The sequence below is a fragment of the Protopterus annectens genome, chromosome 9.part0 (genome assembly GCF_019279795.1).
Source record: "Protopterus annectens isolate FY-2018-M chromosome 9.part0, PAN1.0, whole genome shotgun sequence".
Taxonomy (NCBI): domain Eukaryota; kingdom Metazoa; phylum Chordata; order Ceratodontiformes; family Protopteridae; genus Protopterus; species Protopterus annectens.
The window spans coordinates 286651608-286672512 of NC_056743.1; the positions used below are offsets into that span (position 1 = coordinate 286651608).

Below are 20905 nucleotides of genomic sequence, written 5' to 3' on the forward strand. Positions count from 1 at the left end.
TTCCAATTACCTTCTTTTTCTTGGAACCAAAAAAAGTTGTGAATAATGTATTGTTTCTTCCACTTTTTCTGGAACCCCTGTGGCTCCCTAGAATACTAAATCTTTTAGTATGTGTGTGTGTGTGTGTGTGTGTGTGTGTGTGTGTGTGTGTGTGTGTGCGTGTATCTATGTAAGAAGGGGGTAAAGAGATACTTGATCCAAGGGAACTGGAGGAATCTGTGGAATTTTAAGGATTTTTTCCTGAAAATGCACTCTGCACCAAATATTTATTATCTGTGGAATCCTCCTGTCCTGTGTGATGGCCTTCAGTTGTTGTATGAAATGACTAGCCTGCCTCCTACATGTACAGTAGATTACTAAAGGGGATCAAGGTAGGTGTGTGAGTGAGGGTAAACTGGAATGGAATTTTGGAAATGGTATGAGTGACCACCTTTGCTGAATTACAGCTATTCTCTCTGGGTATCATGGCTGTGAGGGCCTCAAGGCTTCCCCTGTGGTCTTTTCAACATTTGTTTTCTTACAGACACCCTTCTGCCCTTTGGTTGCTTGCTTTTATCTTGTTTATGGGCTTGCTTTTACTAGGAAAACTTTGCTATAAATTGGTGCAGGGGAATAAAAAAGACCCTTAACAAATTTCATGCTATTTTTCTTACTCCTGCAGTCACATAAGTACATTTTCTGAAGAGGACCTAACCAGAAGTTACCTTTCAAGAGGTACACAAAAGAGTTCTGCTTTTACAGACTTACACAGGAGCTGCATCAGGAAGGCATGTCTCCTAATCACAGTTACCATGTCAGCTGTCCTGCATGATATATTCACTACATAACATTAACATTTCACGGAGTGCCTGGGAATGTGGGAAATACGGATGCATAGGTCACGCAAACCCCTGTTTAGGTGCTTATCCTCTATCTACTCTGCCATTTCTCTTAACTGGTTACGAGGGGATTCCTGAAACTCTTTTAGCACATGAAACTGGTAGTTCAGTGCCCCATTAGGCAGGGTAACTGATGTGTATATCTTCTTTCGAAAGCAGTTCAGAATTTTGTTTTCCTTGTCAGTGGGAATATGTTTTTTGGATGAAGTCATAGCTGATACCTTGCTGGAATCTACGGACACAACTGCTATATCAGCCAATAGGTTTCTGAATTCCTAGAAGCAGGGGGTTGCAAATCTGATGCCAAAGAGGCACCATTAAATGCATCATTCATGACTTCCAGGACTGGAGAAATGTCTAGAGCTTTGAGATCAGCCAGGACCAGAAAATTCCTATGCCTAATCTGGGCTTGAGTGAATTCCTTTGCCTCTCACTTAAATGTCATTCTATGAATGGTATTCCCAAATGATACAGCCTCTAAAGTTGAGGCAGAGGATAAAGCTGTCTCAATGTCTGACTCAGATAAGACAGACAGGAGATATCTGGTCAGCACAGACCAGTTTGTCTGTCCTTGAGTATAGGGTACAGGAACACCTTTGGGGATATATCTCCTTTTACTTTTTAGCAGACGGCATCCCTGACAATGAAAATTCATCAGAAGCTGGCTGTTTAGACTTCAAAAATCTACTAAGTCCTTGATCAACTTAAGGAATACACTGGGTTCAGAAAGCACATGAAGGGAGAAGGGAGAAAGGCACTCAGGACCAGTGATGCAGACTATCTGATATCTTCACTGGCTTAGGCATTTTAGGCCTATGTTTCGAACTGCAATCTGTCTTAGAGGCCTCACTTCATGGATGGATGCCCAAGACTGCAGCTATGTCTACTCTAGCCTCCTTGTGAAGAAAGGGAATGGAAATTCTACCTTCCCATCCAATGACAACAATACAGGTGTCAGATCCCGAGGACTATGGCAAACTTCATGACAAAATGATGCTAAAGAGGTTTTTATCTCATGAAAACAGACTGCAGTGACAGCATGGGTCCACAGGGATCACACCAAAGCCTTTATTAGTAACTAATGTTGGGTGAAAAAAAGAACAGCTTATTGACACCAGGACATACGAGTATGGGAAACTAGCTATCCAAACCGGATGTTGTGTCCATGGCTTCACGACCATTCATATCCCTCAGACACTTTTCTGAGTACTTGTCTTTCTTAAGCAGAAGGTTGGAGGAAGGCTTGGCAGACAACATAATAAATAACTCTTATAAGACATTTGCTTAATACACCTAATACAATTTTAGTTTTCCTTAGAAATAAGACATCTACAGAGTCGGTCAATAACAAGTAGTCTATGGTATTAAAAGAAAGAGAATAAGAACTTTTCCTCCACATTATACTTATCTGGGACTGTAGAAGCAGGACAAATTGACATACTGATGTCACAGCAGAAGCAAGGGCTTTTGCTGAAGTACAGCTAGAAAGATCATAATATAGTACAGTTGACATCCCTTTACACCACTAGTGTACTTGTACAAGAGTGGAAGGCAGTCTACTGGGTCAGGTTGGTGACGGATTAAGAGCTCTGGAAGTTGGACTGGTGATCAGGCTTCTACAAGCAGGAATTCCAAGAGTCAGAACTATACCAGTAAACATTACAAAGCCCGTCAGGTAATAATGAGAAAAACTGCAATAACTGAAAATTACTTTCACTCCATCACACAACGTTAAAACAATGTCACACATGAACATATTCAATATTTCTGATTTTTAAGTTACTCTGAAAGCAAACACTGCCTATTTAGGTATTTAATACCTTCAGATCAAACCATGCAACAAGCATACATAAATGTATGCATACAAGAATTTATTCTCCATTACTTCTATGGTACAAGACAGTGATGTCTACAAATATTTTAGACTATATACTGCATTATTTCTACATTAACTTAATACATCTTATAAAAGTACAGTTTATACAAAAGGAAAAAAATGCATACGTGTATATATATATATATATATATATATATATATATATATATATACACATACACACACACACACACACACACACACACACACACACACACACACACACACATATAGACATAGATATTAGGGCTGGTTAGAGCATCACACACTAAATCATTGCCATTTTATTAAAGGAATCTAAAGATTTATATCTCTTATGATGCACTCAAAGAAAATGCACAGACATGCTGCTTATCACAAGTGGCAACACACCAAGCAAAACACACACTTTGCAAAGCAAACATAGTACCTTGTGAGTAGAATGGTAAACAGAATCATTTGCTGAAGAGCTTATGGGAATATATCCAGCTCTTCCTCTATCTCTATAGTTTTTAATATCCTTTTCTTTACTAGGTACGTCTGGTTGGCTACCAAGACGAGAACTATGGCCAGCAATTCGTTCTTCTGGAGTACTGGCAAGAGGTCGGGTAGTAGCAGGTAGAGGAGGTGGAGGTGGGGGTGGTGGAGGAGGAAAAGGTGGGACAGACTGATGGGATAATGGTAAGGGATTTACTGGTAGGCTCCTTGAATGTGTTGCAGTGGATGATTGCAAAGAATGGGATGATAAAGGGGTAGGAGGAAACCGAGGTGAGGGTGGTGCTGGTGCCATTCTCTTTGTAGGCTGTTTTGCAGGCTGTTCAAAGTCATCTAGGTTAATATCATCCAAATCAGTAGTGTGGAGCTGTAGACCTCCAGCAAACCTCCGCAAGGATGTAGCTGGTATAGGGGGGCGTACCCCTGATGACTAATACATAAAAGAAACACAATGAAAATGCATAGTTACTCTCCACAAGTCAAATCCAATAAAACAATTCAAACAAATGTTTTACATGAATTGTAATTTTAATCAGTTCCAAAACGATTGTTATAAGCACAGTATATACATGCTTCATTTATCAGGAAAGCCCTTATAACTATTACAGTGGGTTAATGTTGCTTTCTTTCCATCTCATAACCTACATTTTTTAGGAAGTAAGACATCACTGTACTTTTGTAAATAATGGCATACGAGGGAGCATTTAATAATACATTTTTATGATTGCTTGCTTATTGGCACACTGAACAGTCTACTATTTTCACTACATAAAAAATGTTTAAAGATTAACACATTGAAATTTAGAATGTATAAGGAGTAAAATACAGGTGCACGTCTGCCAACAAGCAAGAATACTACTAAAATAAAGCAATAAAATTGGATCAAAGAGATCATTCATGCAATTCTTAAAATAAATACTAAATAAATTAACTATATATCTGAACAATGCTGCAGCAAACTAGGGATCTAAGACTAGTTTAAAACTACTACAATATCAGACTGGATTGGAATTACTTTGCAAACTCACTGTGCTAAGGCTTGCCTATCATGGTAGTTTGTTCAACTGACCTTTTCCAATAAATATTTGTAATAGGTATAGAAGCCTCTTTATGGACAAAGAAAGCACAAGCTGTACAAAGTGTTGTTCAGAAGGGATCTAAAACAGCTTATGAGTAACACATTGCTAGTACACACAACAAAAAAAAATCAAGTAGAAAATTTACTCTGGTGGTTTTCAATATGATGACAGCAGACTGTGCCAATTTAGATATATCACAGTGCAGGTTTCATATTAGCTCTTTGCTCGGTACACTTACCGTCAATGTTGGAGTATGTAGATCAAGCTGAAAATCTACAAATGAGGTAAGATTGTGAGGTGATATGGTATTCAGTGCCAGGTATTTCTAGCACATTCAGTTTGTTTTGGTTAAGGAAAGAACACTGCAGCATAACATTTTTTGTTTGCCTGATAACCAGGAAAGTCAGCTTGGAGGAAAGTATACATAAAATGCTTTCATATAATTTAAACAGTTGCTTTGGGGTACTATGAGCATCTATACCTCAATAAAGTTTCATGTTTCTGGAAAAAAAAGCCCTCTGTAAGTATGAGACCACTAAGAACTTCACTAATTTGTTGTACATCTAAACTGCAGATCACTAAAGGACCCTAATAAGGTCCAAAGAATGTTTTGAAGATCCGGTAATTCATGGAAAACTGTCCCTAATTAGCAGCATCAAATGGGCAGTGGCAGTCTATGTTTGTTTTTCAAAACAATGTGAAATATACTCTGTGGGGAGGGGGGATGAGCATTGCTTTGCTTGTTTCCTAGCAAAGTAATACTTTCACAATATCTTTTTTTTTTTTCATTTTTGTGGAGAAAACAGGGTGGCATAGCACAGTGTATGTTTATGCATCTGAGATACTCCAGAGATAGGTTTCTGACTGAGCAGTAATCTACTGTCAATAAATGCACTACAGAAACAGGGGAGGTTATTTATTCCATTTTCTTTGTTTTCTGGAGAGCCTCATTTTTTCCATGAAATCCTCTAGGATAAAAAACAAGCCAAATATAAAGACAGAGAGGTAACCAAGGCTTCTCAATAATCCATTCATAAAATGCCTGTATCTGCAACTGGGATGTTTTCCAAGAACCAAGCTTAGATTTAAAAGCAAAAGAATTTATTTAATAAAATTGTTGTCGGTAAGCGCTTTCACATTTGCTTCCTCAGACCGTTAACATTCAAAAAATCAGTCTGCTCCTTTTGTAGTAGTCATGTGTTTCATCTTATAAAACTTTAAAGTGATACAAACCAGATTATTGAAAGTTTCATTAAGGAAGGTTCAGTGTCATAACATTTCTATATTAGATAGAGTAAATTCACATCTATAAAGAATTTACTAGGTACACATCATTCAATACTTACTAAACATACTAATATATAATGTTTGTTGCTAAAAAAGCATGTCTAAATAATAATAATTACTACAGCATTTAGAAGCATTAACTGTTGCATGAAGCTCAATAAATAAAATTTTTGAAATAAAATTTTTTCCAGTATGTACTATAGATGCATTAAACTGTGTTATTCTACGTATACCATTCATGTATAAAACTATCAAAAACATTATAAGTATGCTAATCATACAAAACAATATTCACAAAACTAGTAGAAGTCGATAATCGTCAAGGACACAAGTTAAAAAAGTCAGCAATTAACAAATTACGTACATTTATAACATATATCTTTAAAATACTTTAAAGGCATTTATAAAAGCCTATCATTATATATTTACACTAAAACCTAACTAAACATAGATTTACGGGTTGTTAATATTGTAAATAGCGCTTATTTAAGGCGTCTGGCTCTTAACACTGGTCGAATGGAAGCTCGTTCATTAAGGCCACTGCCTTTGTCTGCTCTAAGGCGAATCATCCAATTAACTTCTACTCTCTCAGTAGTGTTACGAATATTCCCTTGTCTTAATATTGGCAGGACACTATCTATAGCCATAAAAGTAAAGCTGTGTTGGTTACCATATTGGCCTACATGCTTAGCCAATGCATTGTTACTATGTCCAATCCTAATGGCATATAAGTGTTCTCTAATCCTAATTTTAAATGCCCTATTAGTCTTACCGACATAGAAAGCTTGGCATTCTTGGCACCTAGCTAAGTATACCAAGTTAGCTGTATTACATGTGGCATCAACTTTAAATGTGAATATCTGACCAGTATCTGGGTGCTCAAAAGTATTCGCTTCACATATGTACTTACAATATTGACATTGTTTACAAGGGTGGGTTCCCAACAAAGCCACTTTTTCTCGACCATCATGGCGATGACAAAGTAGCATCTTAAGATTGTTCCTATTTTTATACTGGAACTTAGGAATGATGCCCACTAGTGACCCAATCTCCTGGTTGCTGGTGAGAATCGACTAGTGCTTATAAATAATATCAATGATGTCCTTCCTGTCATTAGTGTAATACATTTGTATTTTTATTTGCTCATTGTCTACTTGTCCAACTATGGGTTCATGTATATGATCAGAGAAATAGGGTGCCGCTCTATTTGATCTTAATCTATGTATGTCTTCTATAGTTCTATCAACTTCATGCGGCTTGTAACCCCTTTGAGCAAGTCTCAGTTTAAATTTACCTAGTTCATTCAGGTAACCCTCTTGTGTGGCATTAAGCCTAGAAATTCTCATACCCTGACCTTTAATGATATTCCGAAATATATAAGGTGGGTGCATACTTGTCCTATGTAGGAGGCCATTCCTATAGCATTTCTTCCTATACACACCAGTATTCACTTTTTCTTCCAGCACCCTCTCCACATAAACATCCAAGAAGTCTATGCGGTGTAAAGAGTGCTGATGCGTAAATTTCACGTAGGAGGTCAACCCCATTGACCAAGGTCATGTATCTATCAAGTTCGAGTTGATTACCTTGCCAAACAAGAAAGACATCGTCCACAAAAGGACGATAAAAGCATACGTGGGAGGCATGTAAATCACAAGGAAACAAAACATCTTCCTCCCACATAGCTAGAAACATGTTGGCGTAGCTATTGGCACAGGAAGTGCCCATAGCCACGCCATCACGTTGGATATATACATCAGTTCCATATATAAACACGTTATTCTCTAAGATGACTTCCATAAACATAGAAATCAAGTCAATATGTTTTTCAGTATATTCACTGTGTAGCGTCAAATACTTTTTTATGGCCTCAACCCCCTCTCTATTAGGTATGATGGTAAATAGCGATTGGACATCCATAGTAACAAAATACATATTTTGAGACATATTAGTATTCTTAAAGAACTTATATAATTCTACTAGAAATTGTTTAGTATCCCTGAGGATATACTCATTTCGTTCAACAACAGGTCTTAAATGTTTCTCTACATATAACGAGAAAGGCTCAGTGCTCCAACCACCTCCTGAAACAATAGGCCTCATGGGGGGGGTTGGTGCCATGTTTATGTATTTTGGGGATGCCATGTATACTTGGTATCATAGGGTACTCCACAAATAAATATTTCGCCAGTTCCTGGTCAATGCACTGACTAACTTGCAAGTCATGAACTATATCTATCATTTTATAAATGATATTCTGAAGCTGTTGTTCAGATATAGTCTTATAATATCTCTCATCTGCTAACATATCCAACATGTTATTGTGGTAATGTAAGAAATCCATTACAACCAAAGGGCCTCCTTTATCTGCTGGTCTGAAAATTACATTTTTATCTGCTCTAAGCCTATTCAACGCCTGCTTTTGTTGGAAAGTCAAATTATATGGCCTATGTGAACTGTGTGTTCGAGTAGCAAATAACTGATATACATCATCTTCTACAACTTTATAGAAGGCCTCTAATAAAGGGTGATTTTGAGGTACATATTCACTCAATTTTCTCAATGATGGTTGTACACTATTGAAATCATTACCATACTGGTGTCTAAGCATTACATTTCTACTAAACAGTTTCAAATCTGTTAGTACATCAGTTATTCTACTATTTACACTAGGAATAAATGTTAAACCTTTATTTAACAGTTCAAGTTCATAGGAATCCAAAGGTCGATGCGAAATATTCCATACTAAGTCAGTATTCATTTGTTCCACATTTTCTTGAGTGTCTGTCCTTGTATCCTTTCCCCGGATAGTTTGCGTTTCTGCCTTCCGCGACTGGCAGACCGATCTCGTCTGTCCCCCCTCCCCATGGATATGGGAAGGGGAAACTGGGGAAAAATTGATTCATGTGGTAGTTGTGAGGCACTCAAGGCAGTGTTCTTAGTTGTCTTAGAGCGTACTACAGGACCCTCTGTAGGCTCAATGCTCTCACAACCACCGTCTATATGTACTTGAGCTGTAACCAGATGTTTATGTGTAACCAGATTATTATGTGAGTTTATTCCTGTAACACTGGAGAACCCTGGGTGAGAATTAGTAGATGTAATAGAAGCTTGCAAGCATGATGATTGTTCTGGTACAGTATTAGGTAGTATATGACTCTCTTCAGTTGGTAGGGGCATGCTATTATTTGAAGTCACAATGTTAGTAGAATTGTGCTGAACTCTAGGCCAAGTGAACACATGAGATGTGCGATAATCTCGTACATTCCTGTCTATTTTGTCTTTCTTTTGATGTATAAGTCGTCTTTCATAGACCATGATGCCATCCAGCATATTGGAAACTGCTCTTTCAGCTAAAATCTCTGGATATTTGGTGCTAATATCATGTTGTTGAATCATAACTGACTGTTTTATTTCATCTTCTATAGGTTTAAAAAAGTCTAAAAGAAGCTGCATATACTTCATACTGTGTTCAAGATTTAACTTCTGCCATTTAATAAGAAGCTCAGGGTACTGATCGCCATAGGTCGGCATCTTCAGCACTCTTAGGCCTCTTGGTACTATATTCTTTTTAAGACATACTGCAAAATGCAATCTTTGTGTAGACAACCATTTCAATCTAAGCATATCAGCCTCTAAATTATGAACAGCTTCCTGCAACTGTTGTTTAATGTCTGTAGGGAAAGTATCAGAACTTTCCCTGTCTTCTGTTTCATAATACATAAGTGGATTTTCATCATTAAATATACAGGCCATTAACTTCTTCTTTAAGCATTCGCTCCTGTTAACAGTATCAAAACTTTTATCACTTGCCTGTTTATTAAGGTGAAGTCTTACTTCAGTGTTATTTGATGCTGGGAGGGGGGACAGACGAGATCGGTCTGCCAGTCGAGGAAGGCAGAAACGCAAACTATCCGGGGAAAGGATACAAGGACAGACACTCAAGAAAATGTGGAACAAATGAATACTGACTTAGTATGGAATATTTCGCATCGACCTTTGGATTCCTATGAACTTGAACTGTTAAATAAAGGTTTAACATTTATTCCTAGTGTAAATAGTAGAATCAATGATGTACTAACTGATTTGAAACTGTTTAGTAGAAATGTAATGCTTAGACACCAGTTTGGTAATGATTTCAATAGTGTACAACCATCATTGAGAAAATTGAGTGAATATGTACCTCAAAATCACCCTTTATTAGAGGCCTTCTACAAAGTTGTAGAAGATGATGTATATCAGTTATTTGCTACTCAAACACACAGTTCACATAGGCCATATAATTTGACTTTCCAACAAAAGCAGGCGTTGAATAGGCTTAGAGCAGATAAAAATGTAATTTTCAGACCAGCAGATAAAGGAGGCCCTTTGGTTGTAATGGATTTCTTACATTATCACAATAACATGTTGGATATGTTAGCAGATGAGAGATATTATAAGACTATATCTGAACAACAGCTTCAGAGTATCATTTATAAAATGATAGATATAATTCATGACTTGCAAGTTAGTCAGTGCATTGACCAGGAACTGGCGAAATATTTATTTGTGGAGTACCCTATGATACCAAGTATACATGGCATCCCCAAAATACATAAACATGGCACCAACCCCCCCATGAGGCCTATTGTTTCAGGAGGTGGTTGGAGCACTGAGCCTTTCAAGTTATATGTAGGGAAACATTTAAGACCTGTTGTTGAACGAAATGAGTATATCCCCAGGGATACTAAACAATTTCTAGTAGAATTATATAAGTTCTTTAAGAATACTAATATGTCTCAAAATATGTATTTTGTTACTATGGATGTCCAATCGCTATTTACCATCATACCTAATAGAGAGGGGGTTGAGGCCATAAAAAAGTATTTGACGCTACACAGTGAATATACTGAAAAACATATTGACTTGATTTCTATGTTTATGGAAGTCATCTTAGAGAATAACGTGTTTATATATAGAACTGATGTATATATCCAACGTGATGGCGTGGCTATGGGCACTTCCTGTGCCAATAGCTACGCCAACATGTTTCTAGCTATGTGGGAGGAAGATGTTTTGTTTCCTTGTGATTTACATGCCTCCCACGTATGCTTTTATCGTCGTTTTGTGGACGATGTCTTTCTTGTTTGGTGAGGTAATCAACTCGAACTTGATAGATACATGACCTTGGTCAATGGGTTGACCTCCTACTTGAAATTTACGCATCAGCACTCTTTACACCACATAGACTTCTTGGATGTTTATGTGGAGAGGGTGCTGGAAGAAAAAGTGAATACTGGTGTGTATAGGAAGAAATGCTATAGGAATGGCCTCCTACATAGGACAAGTATGCACCCACCTTATATATTTCGGAATATCATTAAAGGTCAGGGTATGAGAATTTCTAGGCTTAATGCCACACAAGAGGGTTACCTGAATGAACTAGGTAAATTTAAACTGAGACTTGCTCAAAGGGGTTACAAGCCGCATGAAGTTGATAGAACTATAGAAGACATACATAGATTAAGATCAAATAGAGCGGCACCCTATTTCTCTGATCATATACATGAAGCCATAGTTGGACAAGTATACAATGAGCAAATAAAAATACAAATGTATTACACTAATGACAGGAAGGACATCATTGATATTATTTATAAGCACTGGTCGATTCTCATCAGCAACCAGGAGATTGGGTCACTAGTGGGCATCACTCCTAAGTTCCAGTATAAAAATAGGAACAATCTTAAGATGCTACTTTGTCATCGCCATGATGGTCAAGAAAAAGTGGCTTTGTTGGGAACCCACCCTTGTAAACAATGTCAATATTGTAAATACATATGTGAAGCGAATACTTTTGAGCACCCAGACACTGGTCAGATATTCACGTTTAAAGTTGATGCCACATGTAATACAGCTAACTTGGTATACTTAGCTAGGTGCCAAGAATGCCAAGCTTTCTATGTTGGTAAGACTAATAGAATCATAGGAAGTTACTAAGCTATTGGCCCTGAGGCCCTTATAAGCCTAGTCAATAGTTTAGCCCATGTATAGACAAATCAGCACCCGATGCCCCTGCCCAGCAGGGACATGGGTGGAATCCCAGGGATGTATTTCTATTTCCCATCCAGTTATCCAGGTTGTGCTTAAAAGGGGTAAAGAGGTACTCTGCTAGATGTGAAGAGGGAGTCTATTCCACAGATGGGGGAGTTTATGGGACACAAATGTGTACCGCCAGCAAGTCCTACTGATGTCACAGACCACGTTAAGGCCATGTGTGTGGGTTGCTTGAGTGGATCTTGACTTGTGGGCTCTGGGATCACCTTGTATGCCAGATACAGGTCACCTCTGAGGAGTCTGTATGAAAGAGAGTAGAGGGATAGAGCTTTTAGCCTATCTGTGTATGGCAGATTTTTGAGGTCCTGGATTCTCCTGGTGAAGAACCTCTGTGGTCTCTCTAGCTGCTGCATGTGCTTTGAGAGGTACATGCTGAATGGGGTATTATAGGTTCATAGGTTCATAGGTTTATACTAGGCTATCTGCCCTAAGGCATTTATAAGCCTAGCCCAAATTTTTGTGGCTTACGCCACCCCTTATATGAAAAAATACTGTGCCCATTAGTTTGCTGTGCCTCTGTCCAGCAGTGACACAGAGATGATTCCCGGGCCCATCCACAGGTCTAGATTTCTCTTGAACAGAGTCAGCGAGGTGCTCTGCCTCACATGGACCGGGATTTTATTCCACAGCATAGGGAGTCTCTGAGTGATAAATCTATGCCTCCAGCACGTCCTATTTATATCCGTGCTAAGGTTTAAGTCGCTTGCTCTAGTGGTTTTGGTGGATTTGGATTTTTTGAGGTGGAGCATGTCCATTAATTCCAGGTTGGACATGGCCTTGTATGTCAGGCACATGTCACCTCTGAGCAGACGGTATGCGACTGAATAGAGCTGGAGTTTCTTCAATCTGGCAGCATATGACAGATTTTGGAGTCCCTTTATCCTTTTGGTGAGGAACTTTTGGGGTCTCTCCAATTGCTGCAGATGTCGGGTGAGATACATCCCGAATGGGGCATTGTACTCGATCATTGGTCTGATAAGTGAAGAGTACAGGGGAACAATGACCTCACTAGATCTGGATGTGAATCCCTTCATGATCAGGTGGGCAATGTAGAAGGTCTTTCTAACCACTTTAGCAACGTGAGTGTCAAAAGAAAGGCCACTGTCAACCTGGGTCCCCAGGTCCCTGATAACCTCTTCTGTGCTTAGTGGATTGCCACCTATATGGTAGCTTGGGGTTACCTTGTTTTTCCCGAAGGGTATGACTATACATTTTTTGGCGTTTAACTTCAGGCCATGGCTCTGGCACCAGCTATCTGTTTCCGTGAGTCCCTTCTGAAGGATATCCGTGTCCGATGCACTTTCCACTATGGCGCCCAGTTTGCAGTCGTCTGCAAACTTTGTCAGCCAAAGTCCTCCCATGTTGGCCTGTACTTCTGAGAAGTAGATGCCAAACAATAGGGGGCCAAGGACCGAGCCCTGTGGGACACCATTTAAAATTAGGATTAGAGAACACTTATATGCCATTAGGATTGGACATAGTAACAATGCATTGGCTAAGCATGTAGGCCAATATGGTAACCAACACAGCTTTACTTTTATGGCTATAGATAGTGTCCTGCCAATATTAAGACAAGGGAATATTCGTAACACTACTGAGAGAGTAGAAGTTAATTGGATGATTCGCCTTAGAGCAGACAAAGGCAGTGGCCTTAATGAACGAGCTTCCATTCGACCAGTGTTAAGAGCCAGACACCTTAAATAAGCGCTATTTACAATATTAACAACCCGTAAATCTATGTTCAATTAGGTTTTAGTGTAAATATATAATGATAGGCTTTTATAAATGCCTTTAAAGTATTTTAAAGATATTTGTTATAAATGTACGTAATTTGTTAATTGCTGACTTTTTTAACTTGTGTCTTTGACGATTAGCAACTTCTAATAATTTTGTGAATATTGTTTTGTATGATTAGCATACTTATAATGTTTTTGATAGTTTTATACATGAATGGTATACGTAGAATAACACAGTTTAATGCATCTATAGTACATACTGGAAAAAATTTTATTTCAAAAATTTTATTTATTGAGCTTCATGCAACAGTTAATGCTTCTAAATGCTGTAGTAATTATTATTATTTAGATATGCTTTTTTAGCAACAAACATATATTAGTATGTTTAGTAAGTATTGAATGATGTGTACCTAGTAAATTCTTTATAGATATGAATTTACTCTATCTAGTATAGAAATGTTATGACACTGAACCTTCCTTAATGAAACTTTCAATAATCTGGTTTGTATCACTTTAAAGTTTTATAAGATGAAACACATGACTACTACAAAAGGAGCAGACTGATTTTTTGAATGTTAACGGTCTGAGGAAGCAAATGTGAAAGCGCTTACCGACAACAATTTTATTAAATAGATTCTTTTGCTTTTAAATCTAAGCTTGGTTCTTGGAAAACATCCCAGTTGCAGATACAGGCATTTTATGAATGGATTATTGAGAAGCCTTGGTTACCTCTCTGTCTTTATATTTGGCTTGTTTTTTACTGTTTGGTCTCTGAACAGAGGGGGATTTACACCGTTGGATACGAACTTTTGGTTAAAATCCTCTAGGATATTTATTGTCTCAGCCACTTATACGACCAATAAAAAGGGTGCACTCATAATATAGCATTATTCTGCCAGATAATCTACTACTGCTAATGCTTAGTCAGACACAAAATAATACCGTCTGCAAATAAAGCCTGCTTTTCATGACTTCCATACCAATCATATCCTTGAATTTCTGCATCCCTTATTTTCTTTGTTAATGGCTCTAAATATAAAGCAAACAACAATGGGAAAAGAGGACACCCTTACCTGTTTTTTCTGTTCAGACACAACTTATCCCACTTTAATTCTTGCCTCCGGTCCCAAGTAAATAACTTTATTACTGAATCATGGAATGTAAATGCTTCCATTGCATCACCGAAAAAAATCCCAGCTTACTCTGTGAAATGCTTTTTCTGCAAAGCACACCCACAGATAGCATCATTTTTTCTTACATTGTCTCTCTCTAGATCACCACTGCTCCATTAATGTTGTCAAATGTTTGCCTCCCCTCCACAAAACCACACTGATCCATATCTATCAGACATGCAACTCCCTTGCCATTCTTTTAGCTATTACAGACACAAACACTTTATAATCATGACTTAAAATTGAAATGTTTCCACATAAAGCTGGGCCTGATGGGTCTTCACCATCTTCAGGCATTACAGCCACCACAGCTTTCTCCCAGGATGTTGGTGCTTCCCCTACTTTTACAATACTGTTATAAATAACCTACCACATCTTTATCACTTTCATCCCTCCTAGCTTCCAAACTTCCAAAGAATACTATTTATTCCTGGAGACTTTCCAACAGATTAATTTTATATCACCATTTTTCTCTCATCTCCTCCTACCGTAACTGTTAATTATTGAGCCTCATCTACCCCCAACCTTGGCATACTTAACCCTTCCATAAATATTTCCATTTCTGTTCCTTCTTGATTTCCACATTACTCTGCTTTACGCAAATGTTTATAACATTTCTGAAATATCTCTAATACTTCTAATGGATCTCTGGGCATTTTCTTGTTACAGACTCCCTAAGTTTTGTGCCCAGGACACTATAATAAAAATTTTGTGGTCTGGAGTTACTACAAAAAAAAAAGTTGCTTAACAACCATCTTTCTAAATTCATGCATACTCTCCAGATGCTGTATTATTTTCTAGTCAGCATTCTGTAGTTGCCCCTGTCTTGTTCTGTGGGATTCCCCATATTCTGCAATACTTTAACCTTTGTCAGCTCCTCTAAATAATTTCTGTTACTTCTTAACCATACCTCTTTTTTTTTTACTTCTACCCTATTTTTAAACTCCACTTTCATTGTATCCCACCTACCAGCCAAAACTTCTGAAAAAAATTCTATCTTCCTAATAACTCTTAAATAATTTCCACTACATATTCCTTAAATTCCCCTCTTTTTTAACAAATAGGGGGAAAGAGCACCAACTTTGCACTTCTACTTAATTACCCTGCATTTTCTCTTAGTTTTTACTGGGGTATTATCTGAAATAGTAGACGTGCAGAAGCTTTCAAGTAAGTGCACAAGTCCCTGTGAAATATAACTTCTGTTAAGTCTAGCCTAGTTATTGTAACTTGGGGAATAATATGTAAATTCTCTTCCAGTTCCTACTACAGAATTCATGTCTTACATAACAAATATTTTCAGAAATTTCTTCAGAAATCTACTCTCTTTTGTTATATATTTTCCTTCTAGGTCCTCCAGATACATCATCACTGTTGCAAATCAGGTTCTAGTCCTCAATTAAAAGTAATATTCCCTGATGAAAGCAGATTATTTCTCCCCAAAAAATTCATAAACTCCATAATAGGAGTTTTAGGGAGACCATAAATAAATGTCAGCATAATCCTATTCCTTTGCCAGTAACCCCTTAATCCACAAATCTTTCATTAACTTTTTCCCCTCTTCTATCACTATTACAGCTCCTCTAGGAATCAGTATAATTACTCCCCTTTCCCTCTGTCCTATTTTCCTGAATATCCATCCTGAAATCTTTTCTCAATCAAATTCACGTGCTCATTTCTTTCCAAATGGGTCACCTGCAGCATTTCTATTTGCACTCTGCACTTCTTAATATAATTCAATGTCCGTACCTGTGAAGCCCTTTATGTTCCAAAATACTATGGATAGCACAGCACAGTCATTATGATAAGAAGTTAGTATCCCCACCTAATGTACATGCCAGCTTTTCAAAATGTCTGTTTCCAAATTTTATGTTAGAAACACATACTAATGTTTGTCAGGTTGATCTTTTACACAGCTGCTTCTTATTTCCATTTGAACCTTGTCACATTTTCAAGACTTTTATTTTAATTAAAACCCTGAAAAAACATACCCACAGTAATCTATTAATTAAAAACAAACACAAAACTATGTACATCTTCAAATAATGAAGTTTAACCCTCCTGATAGGCACAACTGCCCAAATTGACAGCTGCAGCCACAGGCCTAATATTAAGGTTATCCACGCTAAAGCACACTTTATAGCATGCCTTCCTACTTGTACTGATTGCTGTCTGTTTTTTCTTATATCTATTCTCCTCCATATGTGAAAATCAGCTTGTATGCTTTCAGAAAACGTCAACTTTTAGCCTTAAGCAAACGTGCACTGGTTATCTTTAAATAAATTATACACTCTTCTGGTAAATGCATGAAGCAGTTAGACTGCTAGGAAGGCCATCTCTTATTCACTTTCACTAATGTCAGACTTATTTTTTTTTACTGCGCTTCTTGCCCTTGTACTTTTTAATTTTACATTTCTCTCAGCAAACAATGCTCACAACTCTCAAGATTAATTCCCTGCATCTCTAGTCAGCTTGTCTCAATGGAAACATAAGAACAGAAAGTACAGCTGCTGTCAGCTGTAGACTTCTCAACTCACACTAAGCATTTGTTTGCTGAAGGAAAAAAAAGTTAATGTCATTACAGATGCAAGAGACTTGGCCCCTCTCACTGCACTTGTCATGTCATTATTTTTCACTTTCTTAAACAAAAGATTCACTTTTAGATTAAGCCAAGGCATAAATTCATCTATGCAAAAGTAAGAGAAAACATCTCAGCTCCATATATATTATAAACAGTGCACTTTTACACTCCATTACCTACAACAATAGCCCAAGATTACAACATATTAACTTAAAGACGCCTTTGTCCAGCCATTCCTCTTTTTACATTGTAATGCCTGCATTTCTTTAAAAATGAAAAAGTACTTACCTACTTTTGTATCTTTATAACATAAAACAATCACTGAAAAGTCTCACCTTCAGCCCCTCATTTCAGATACCCCTGACTACATACTATACAAATCTACTCTACTATATAACATGCAGTTTATAGCATGAAATATTTTATACAAACACGGTTAAGAAGAAAAATTGCTTTATTTACAACTACTTTTTTTTCTTTTTAGTGTCCTTCTAAACATTAATGACATGAAGTGGGGCATGTTTTTCAGTCCACTCACAAGTTTAACAAAGTCAACAAAAGTCCAGTCTTTCTCAGACACTTTTTCTTGTAAAGCAATGGTTCACAAATGTAATTGATGCTTTATAGTCTCACATTTATTCACTAACTTCAGTGTTGCTAGACGTCTTTCTGTCCATCTCCTTCTCCCAACACCAGACTCTCTTTCAAGTACAAAGTACTCCCAATTCTTCTAGTCAGCTCCTGCGCTTTTTTCACTCTTGTATGCATTTTCTTGTGGAGCACTGAAAAAAGGATTTACTGGCAAAGTCTCTCTATTAGCTTTGATGGCTCGCTTTTTGTTGGACATCTTTTATATTTCCTCCATAGCCTGTTCTGCATCAAAAAATATGTTAAGACAGCTGAATACATCAGCTTGAATCTCACACCTGCATTTTGACTTTCCCTAATTGCTGAGATAAATCTGCTTCTCTTCTGCCTGTTATACAGTGAATTATGTATTTATTTTATTTATTTATTGCATTTGCTTAAGGGGAAAGTCCACTGGGCCTAAAAGAGCCCATTTTCAGCACAGGCCTGGGAGAAAAGCTTGGACAAGAACATAAGATACAGAAAATATTAAACACTAATTGGTACAAAGGTAGATACAGTTACAACATAGTGATTACAGTCATATATACAGAATATATACATAAAAACAGAACTTTTGTTGGTTGCCAGATGAATTCAATCAGAGAGGTGTAAACAGAGATATATTAATCAGCATTATTGTACCAATATCAACAAGAGATAAAAAAAGAAGTTATGTACTCGCCATAACGTTCCATGTGTGTTGTCCATCTCTTCTTCATTCTTCACTGGTTGGGTTTGGAACCAATCCTTGGTTCCAACTCAGGCTTATACAAAAGCTTGAGGTCTTCCACTAGCCTGTGGCTGCAACCTTATCCCATCATGCCCTAGGAAAGCTCCCCAGATCTTGTTTGCTAATATAACACTAGGTACCAATAAAAACTATCAAAATCTTATACAGCAATGAAGACGGTCGGAGAACATTTATTTCCAATTGCAACCTCTCTGTCCTCCAGGAGTCAAACGTAGGGGGAAGGAGGGTGGTAGGTACTAGGCTACTGGCCATAGGGCCTATATAAACCTAGCCAAAAAGGTACCCCAGCTTTCGCCAACCAAGAAAATTATTTTCCTGTGCCCCTTTAAAAACAGAGCCCCAGAGGTGATCCCCAGGGAAAAGTTCCTATTTCCCATCCAGTCATCAAGATTTTTCTTGAAGAGTGCTAATGAGGAGCTTTGTTTGATATAGATAGGTAGTTTATTCCAGGGTATGGGAAGTCTCTGGGACAGGAATCTATCCCTCCAGCATGTTCTGTTTATTGTGGTGACAAGGTTTAGGTCCCTAGAGCATGTAGCTCGGAGGGATTGGTATTTCTTTAAGTGGAGCATTTCCAACAGCTCTGGGTTTGACATAGATTTGTATGTTAGGCAGAGATCGCCTCTGAGTAGGCGATATGCGAAGGAGTAAAGCTGGAGTTTTTTGAGACGATCTGTGTAGAACATCTGTTTGAGGCTGATAATCCTTTTTGTGAGGTATTTCTGCGGCCTTTCCAGTTGCTGTAGATGTCTTGTGAGGTACATACCAAAAGAGGCATTGTACTCTATAATGGGTCTAATGAGTGACGAGTAGAGGGGAACAATGGCCTCTTTTTTCCTGGATGAGAAACCTTTTGTGATGAGGTGTGCCACATAGAAGGATTTCCTGACCACTGTGGCAATGCGATTATCAAAGGAGAGACTACTGTCCACCTGTGTCCCAAGGTCTCATCACACTTTTGGTGTTAAGTAGACTACCACCTATGTGGTAGCTCATGGGTATAGAGTTTTTACCAAAGGAGATGACAATGCACTTTTTGGCACTGAGCTTGAGGCCATGGTTTTGACACCAGGCATCTGTCTCAGTGAGGCCCTTTTGTAGGATGTCCACATCATTAGGAGTTTTGATTATGGCTCCTAGTTTGCAGTCATCTGCAAACTTCGTTAGCCAAAGACCTTCTGTGTTAGCCTGCACTTCAGAAAAGTAGATACCAAACAGGAGAGGACCCAAGAGTGAACCCTGTGTTATCCACTTGTCACTGGTCTGAAGTCAGATTTGGAGTCTGCTACTTTCACAGTGTGGGTTCTGTCAGTGAGTCAGTTGGCAACCCATCTTTTGACATAAGGATTTATACCTAGTTTGGTGAGTTTATAATTCCAGAGTGGGGGATGGTGTCAAAAGCGTTGGCGAGATCTAGACAGGCTATGTGAACCACCTTACCCTCGTCTATGGCTTTGGTGACTGCTTCAAAGAAGTCTATCAGGTTTAGGAGACATGATTTGCCTTTTACAAACCCGAACTGGGTGGGGTTAGGAGTCTGGAGATTACCAATGTCTTTGTTTATAAGTTCCATGATGATACGTTCCATGGCCTTGCAGACCAGGCTCGTTAGGCTAATGGGGCAGTAGTTCCTGGGGTCCGTGGTGGCTCCCCCTTTGTGGAGTGGGATAACTGTCGCTGTGCGCCATTCAGTGGGCACAAAGCCTAAGGTGAGGCTATGATTGAACAAGGTGTTTAGGTGGGGTGCCAGTTCATTCTGTAGTTCATGTAGAACACAGCCTGGGATGTTGTCAGGTCCCATGGATGCTGTGTTCTTGGCTTTGGAGAGTGTGGTTTTTACCTGTGCAGCCGTGATTACAGGAACTTTGCATTCTTCCGGTACAGAGATGGGTCCTTTAGGGGGTAAGAGAGGGGTAAAGTTAGCACTGAAACTATCTGCCAGGATGTTGGCAATATCAGTTGGTTCTGTATATTTAGTGCCATTGTGCTGTAACTCAGAGCAGATCTGAGTGTTCTCATTGAGATTCTTAACATAGAATGCTTTGTGGTTTTCTTTAGAATCAGTGGCGATTTTGGTTTTGTAACTAGCTTTGGAGGATTTTATGAGGGATCTTAGCTTCTTACTGAGGCTGACCAGGGAGTTCTTCCAATCATGGGATTTTACTCTTTTTTGCAACAATTTCTTTCTTCTGTTGTAGAGTTTGTTTATGGCAGGGGACCACCAGATTGGCTTCTTTTTTTTTGGATAGCATCTTGGTTCTGTTAGGGATCCATGCACTCATGTAAGTGCTTATAAAGTACATTTGTGTAGGATTCAGCAGTCGTACCTCTGTTGTCCATCGTGTCGT

The 20905-nt window shown here is 38.2% G+C and overlaps 1 protein-coding gene across 2 annotated transcripts in view; it reads right to left on the reverse strand.

The window, feature by feature from the left end:
• USH1C (USH1 protein network component harmonin) overlaps positions 1 to 20905 on the reverse strand; it is a 3114702-nt gene that overhangs the window by 981284 nt on the left and 2112513 nt on the right. The window contains exon 19 of one of the 2 annotated variants that reach the window (XM_044082874.1): positions 3164 to 3658. The exons of the other annotated variant lie outside the window; for it this stretch is intronic. Coding sequence (XP_043938809.1) covers positions 3164 to 3658 — 495 coding nt within the window. The remainder of the gene's footprint in view (positions 1 to 3163; positions 3659 to 20905) is intronic. 2 annotated transcript variants of the gene reach the window in all.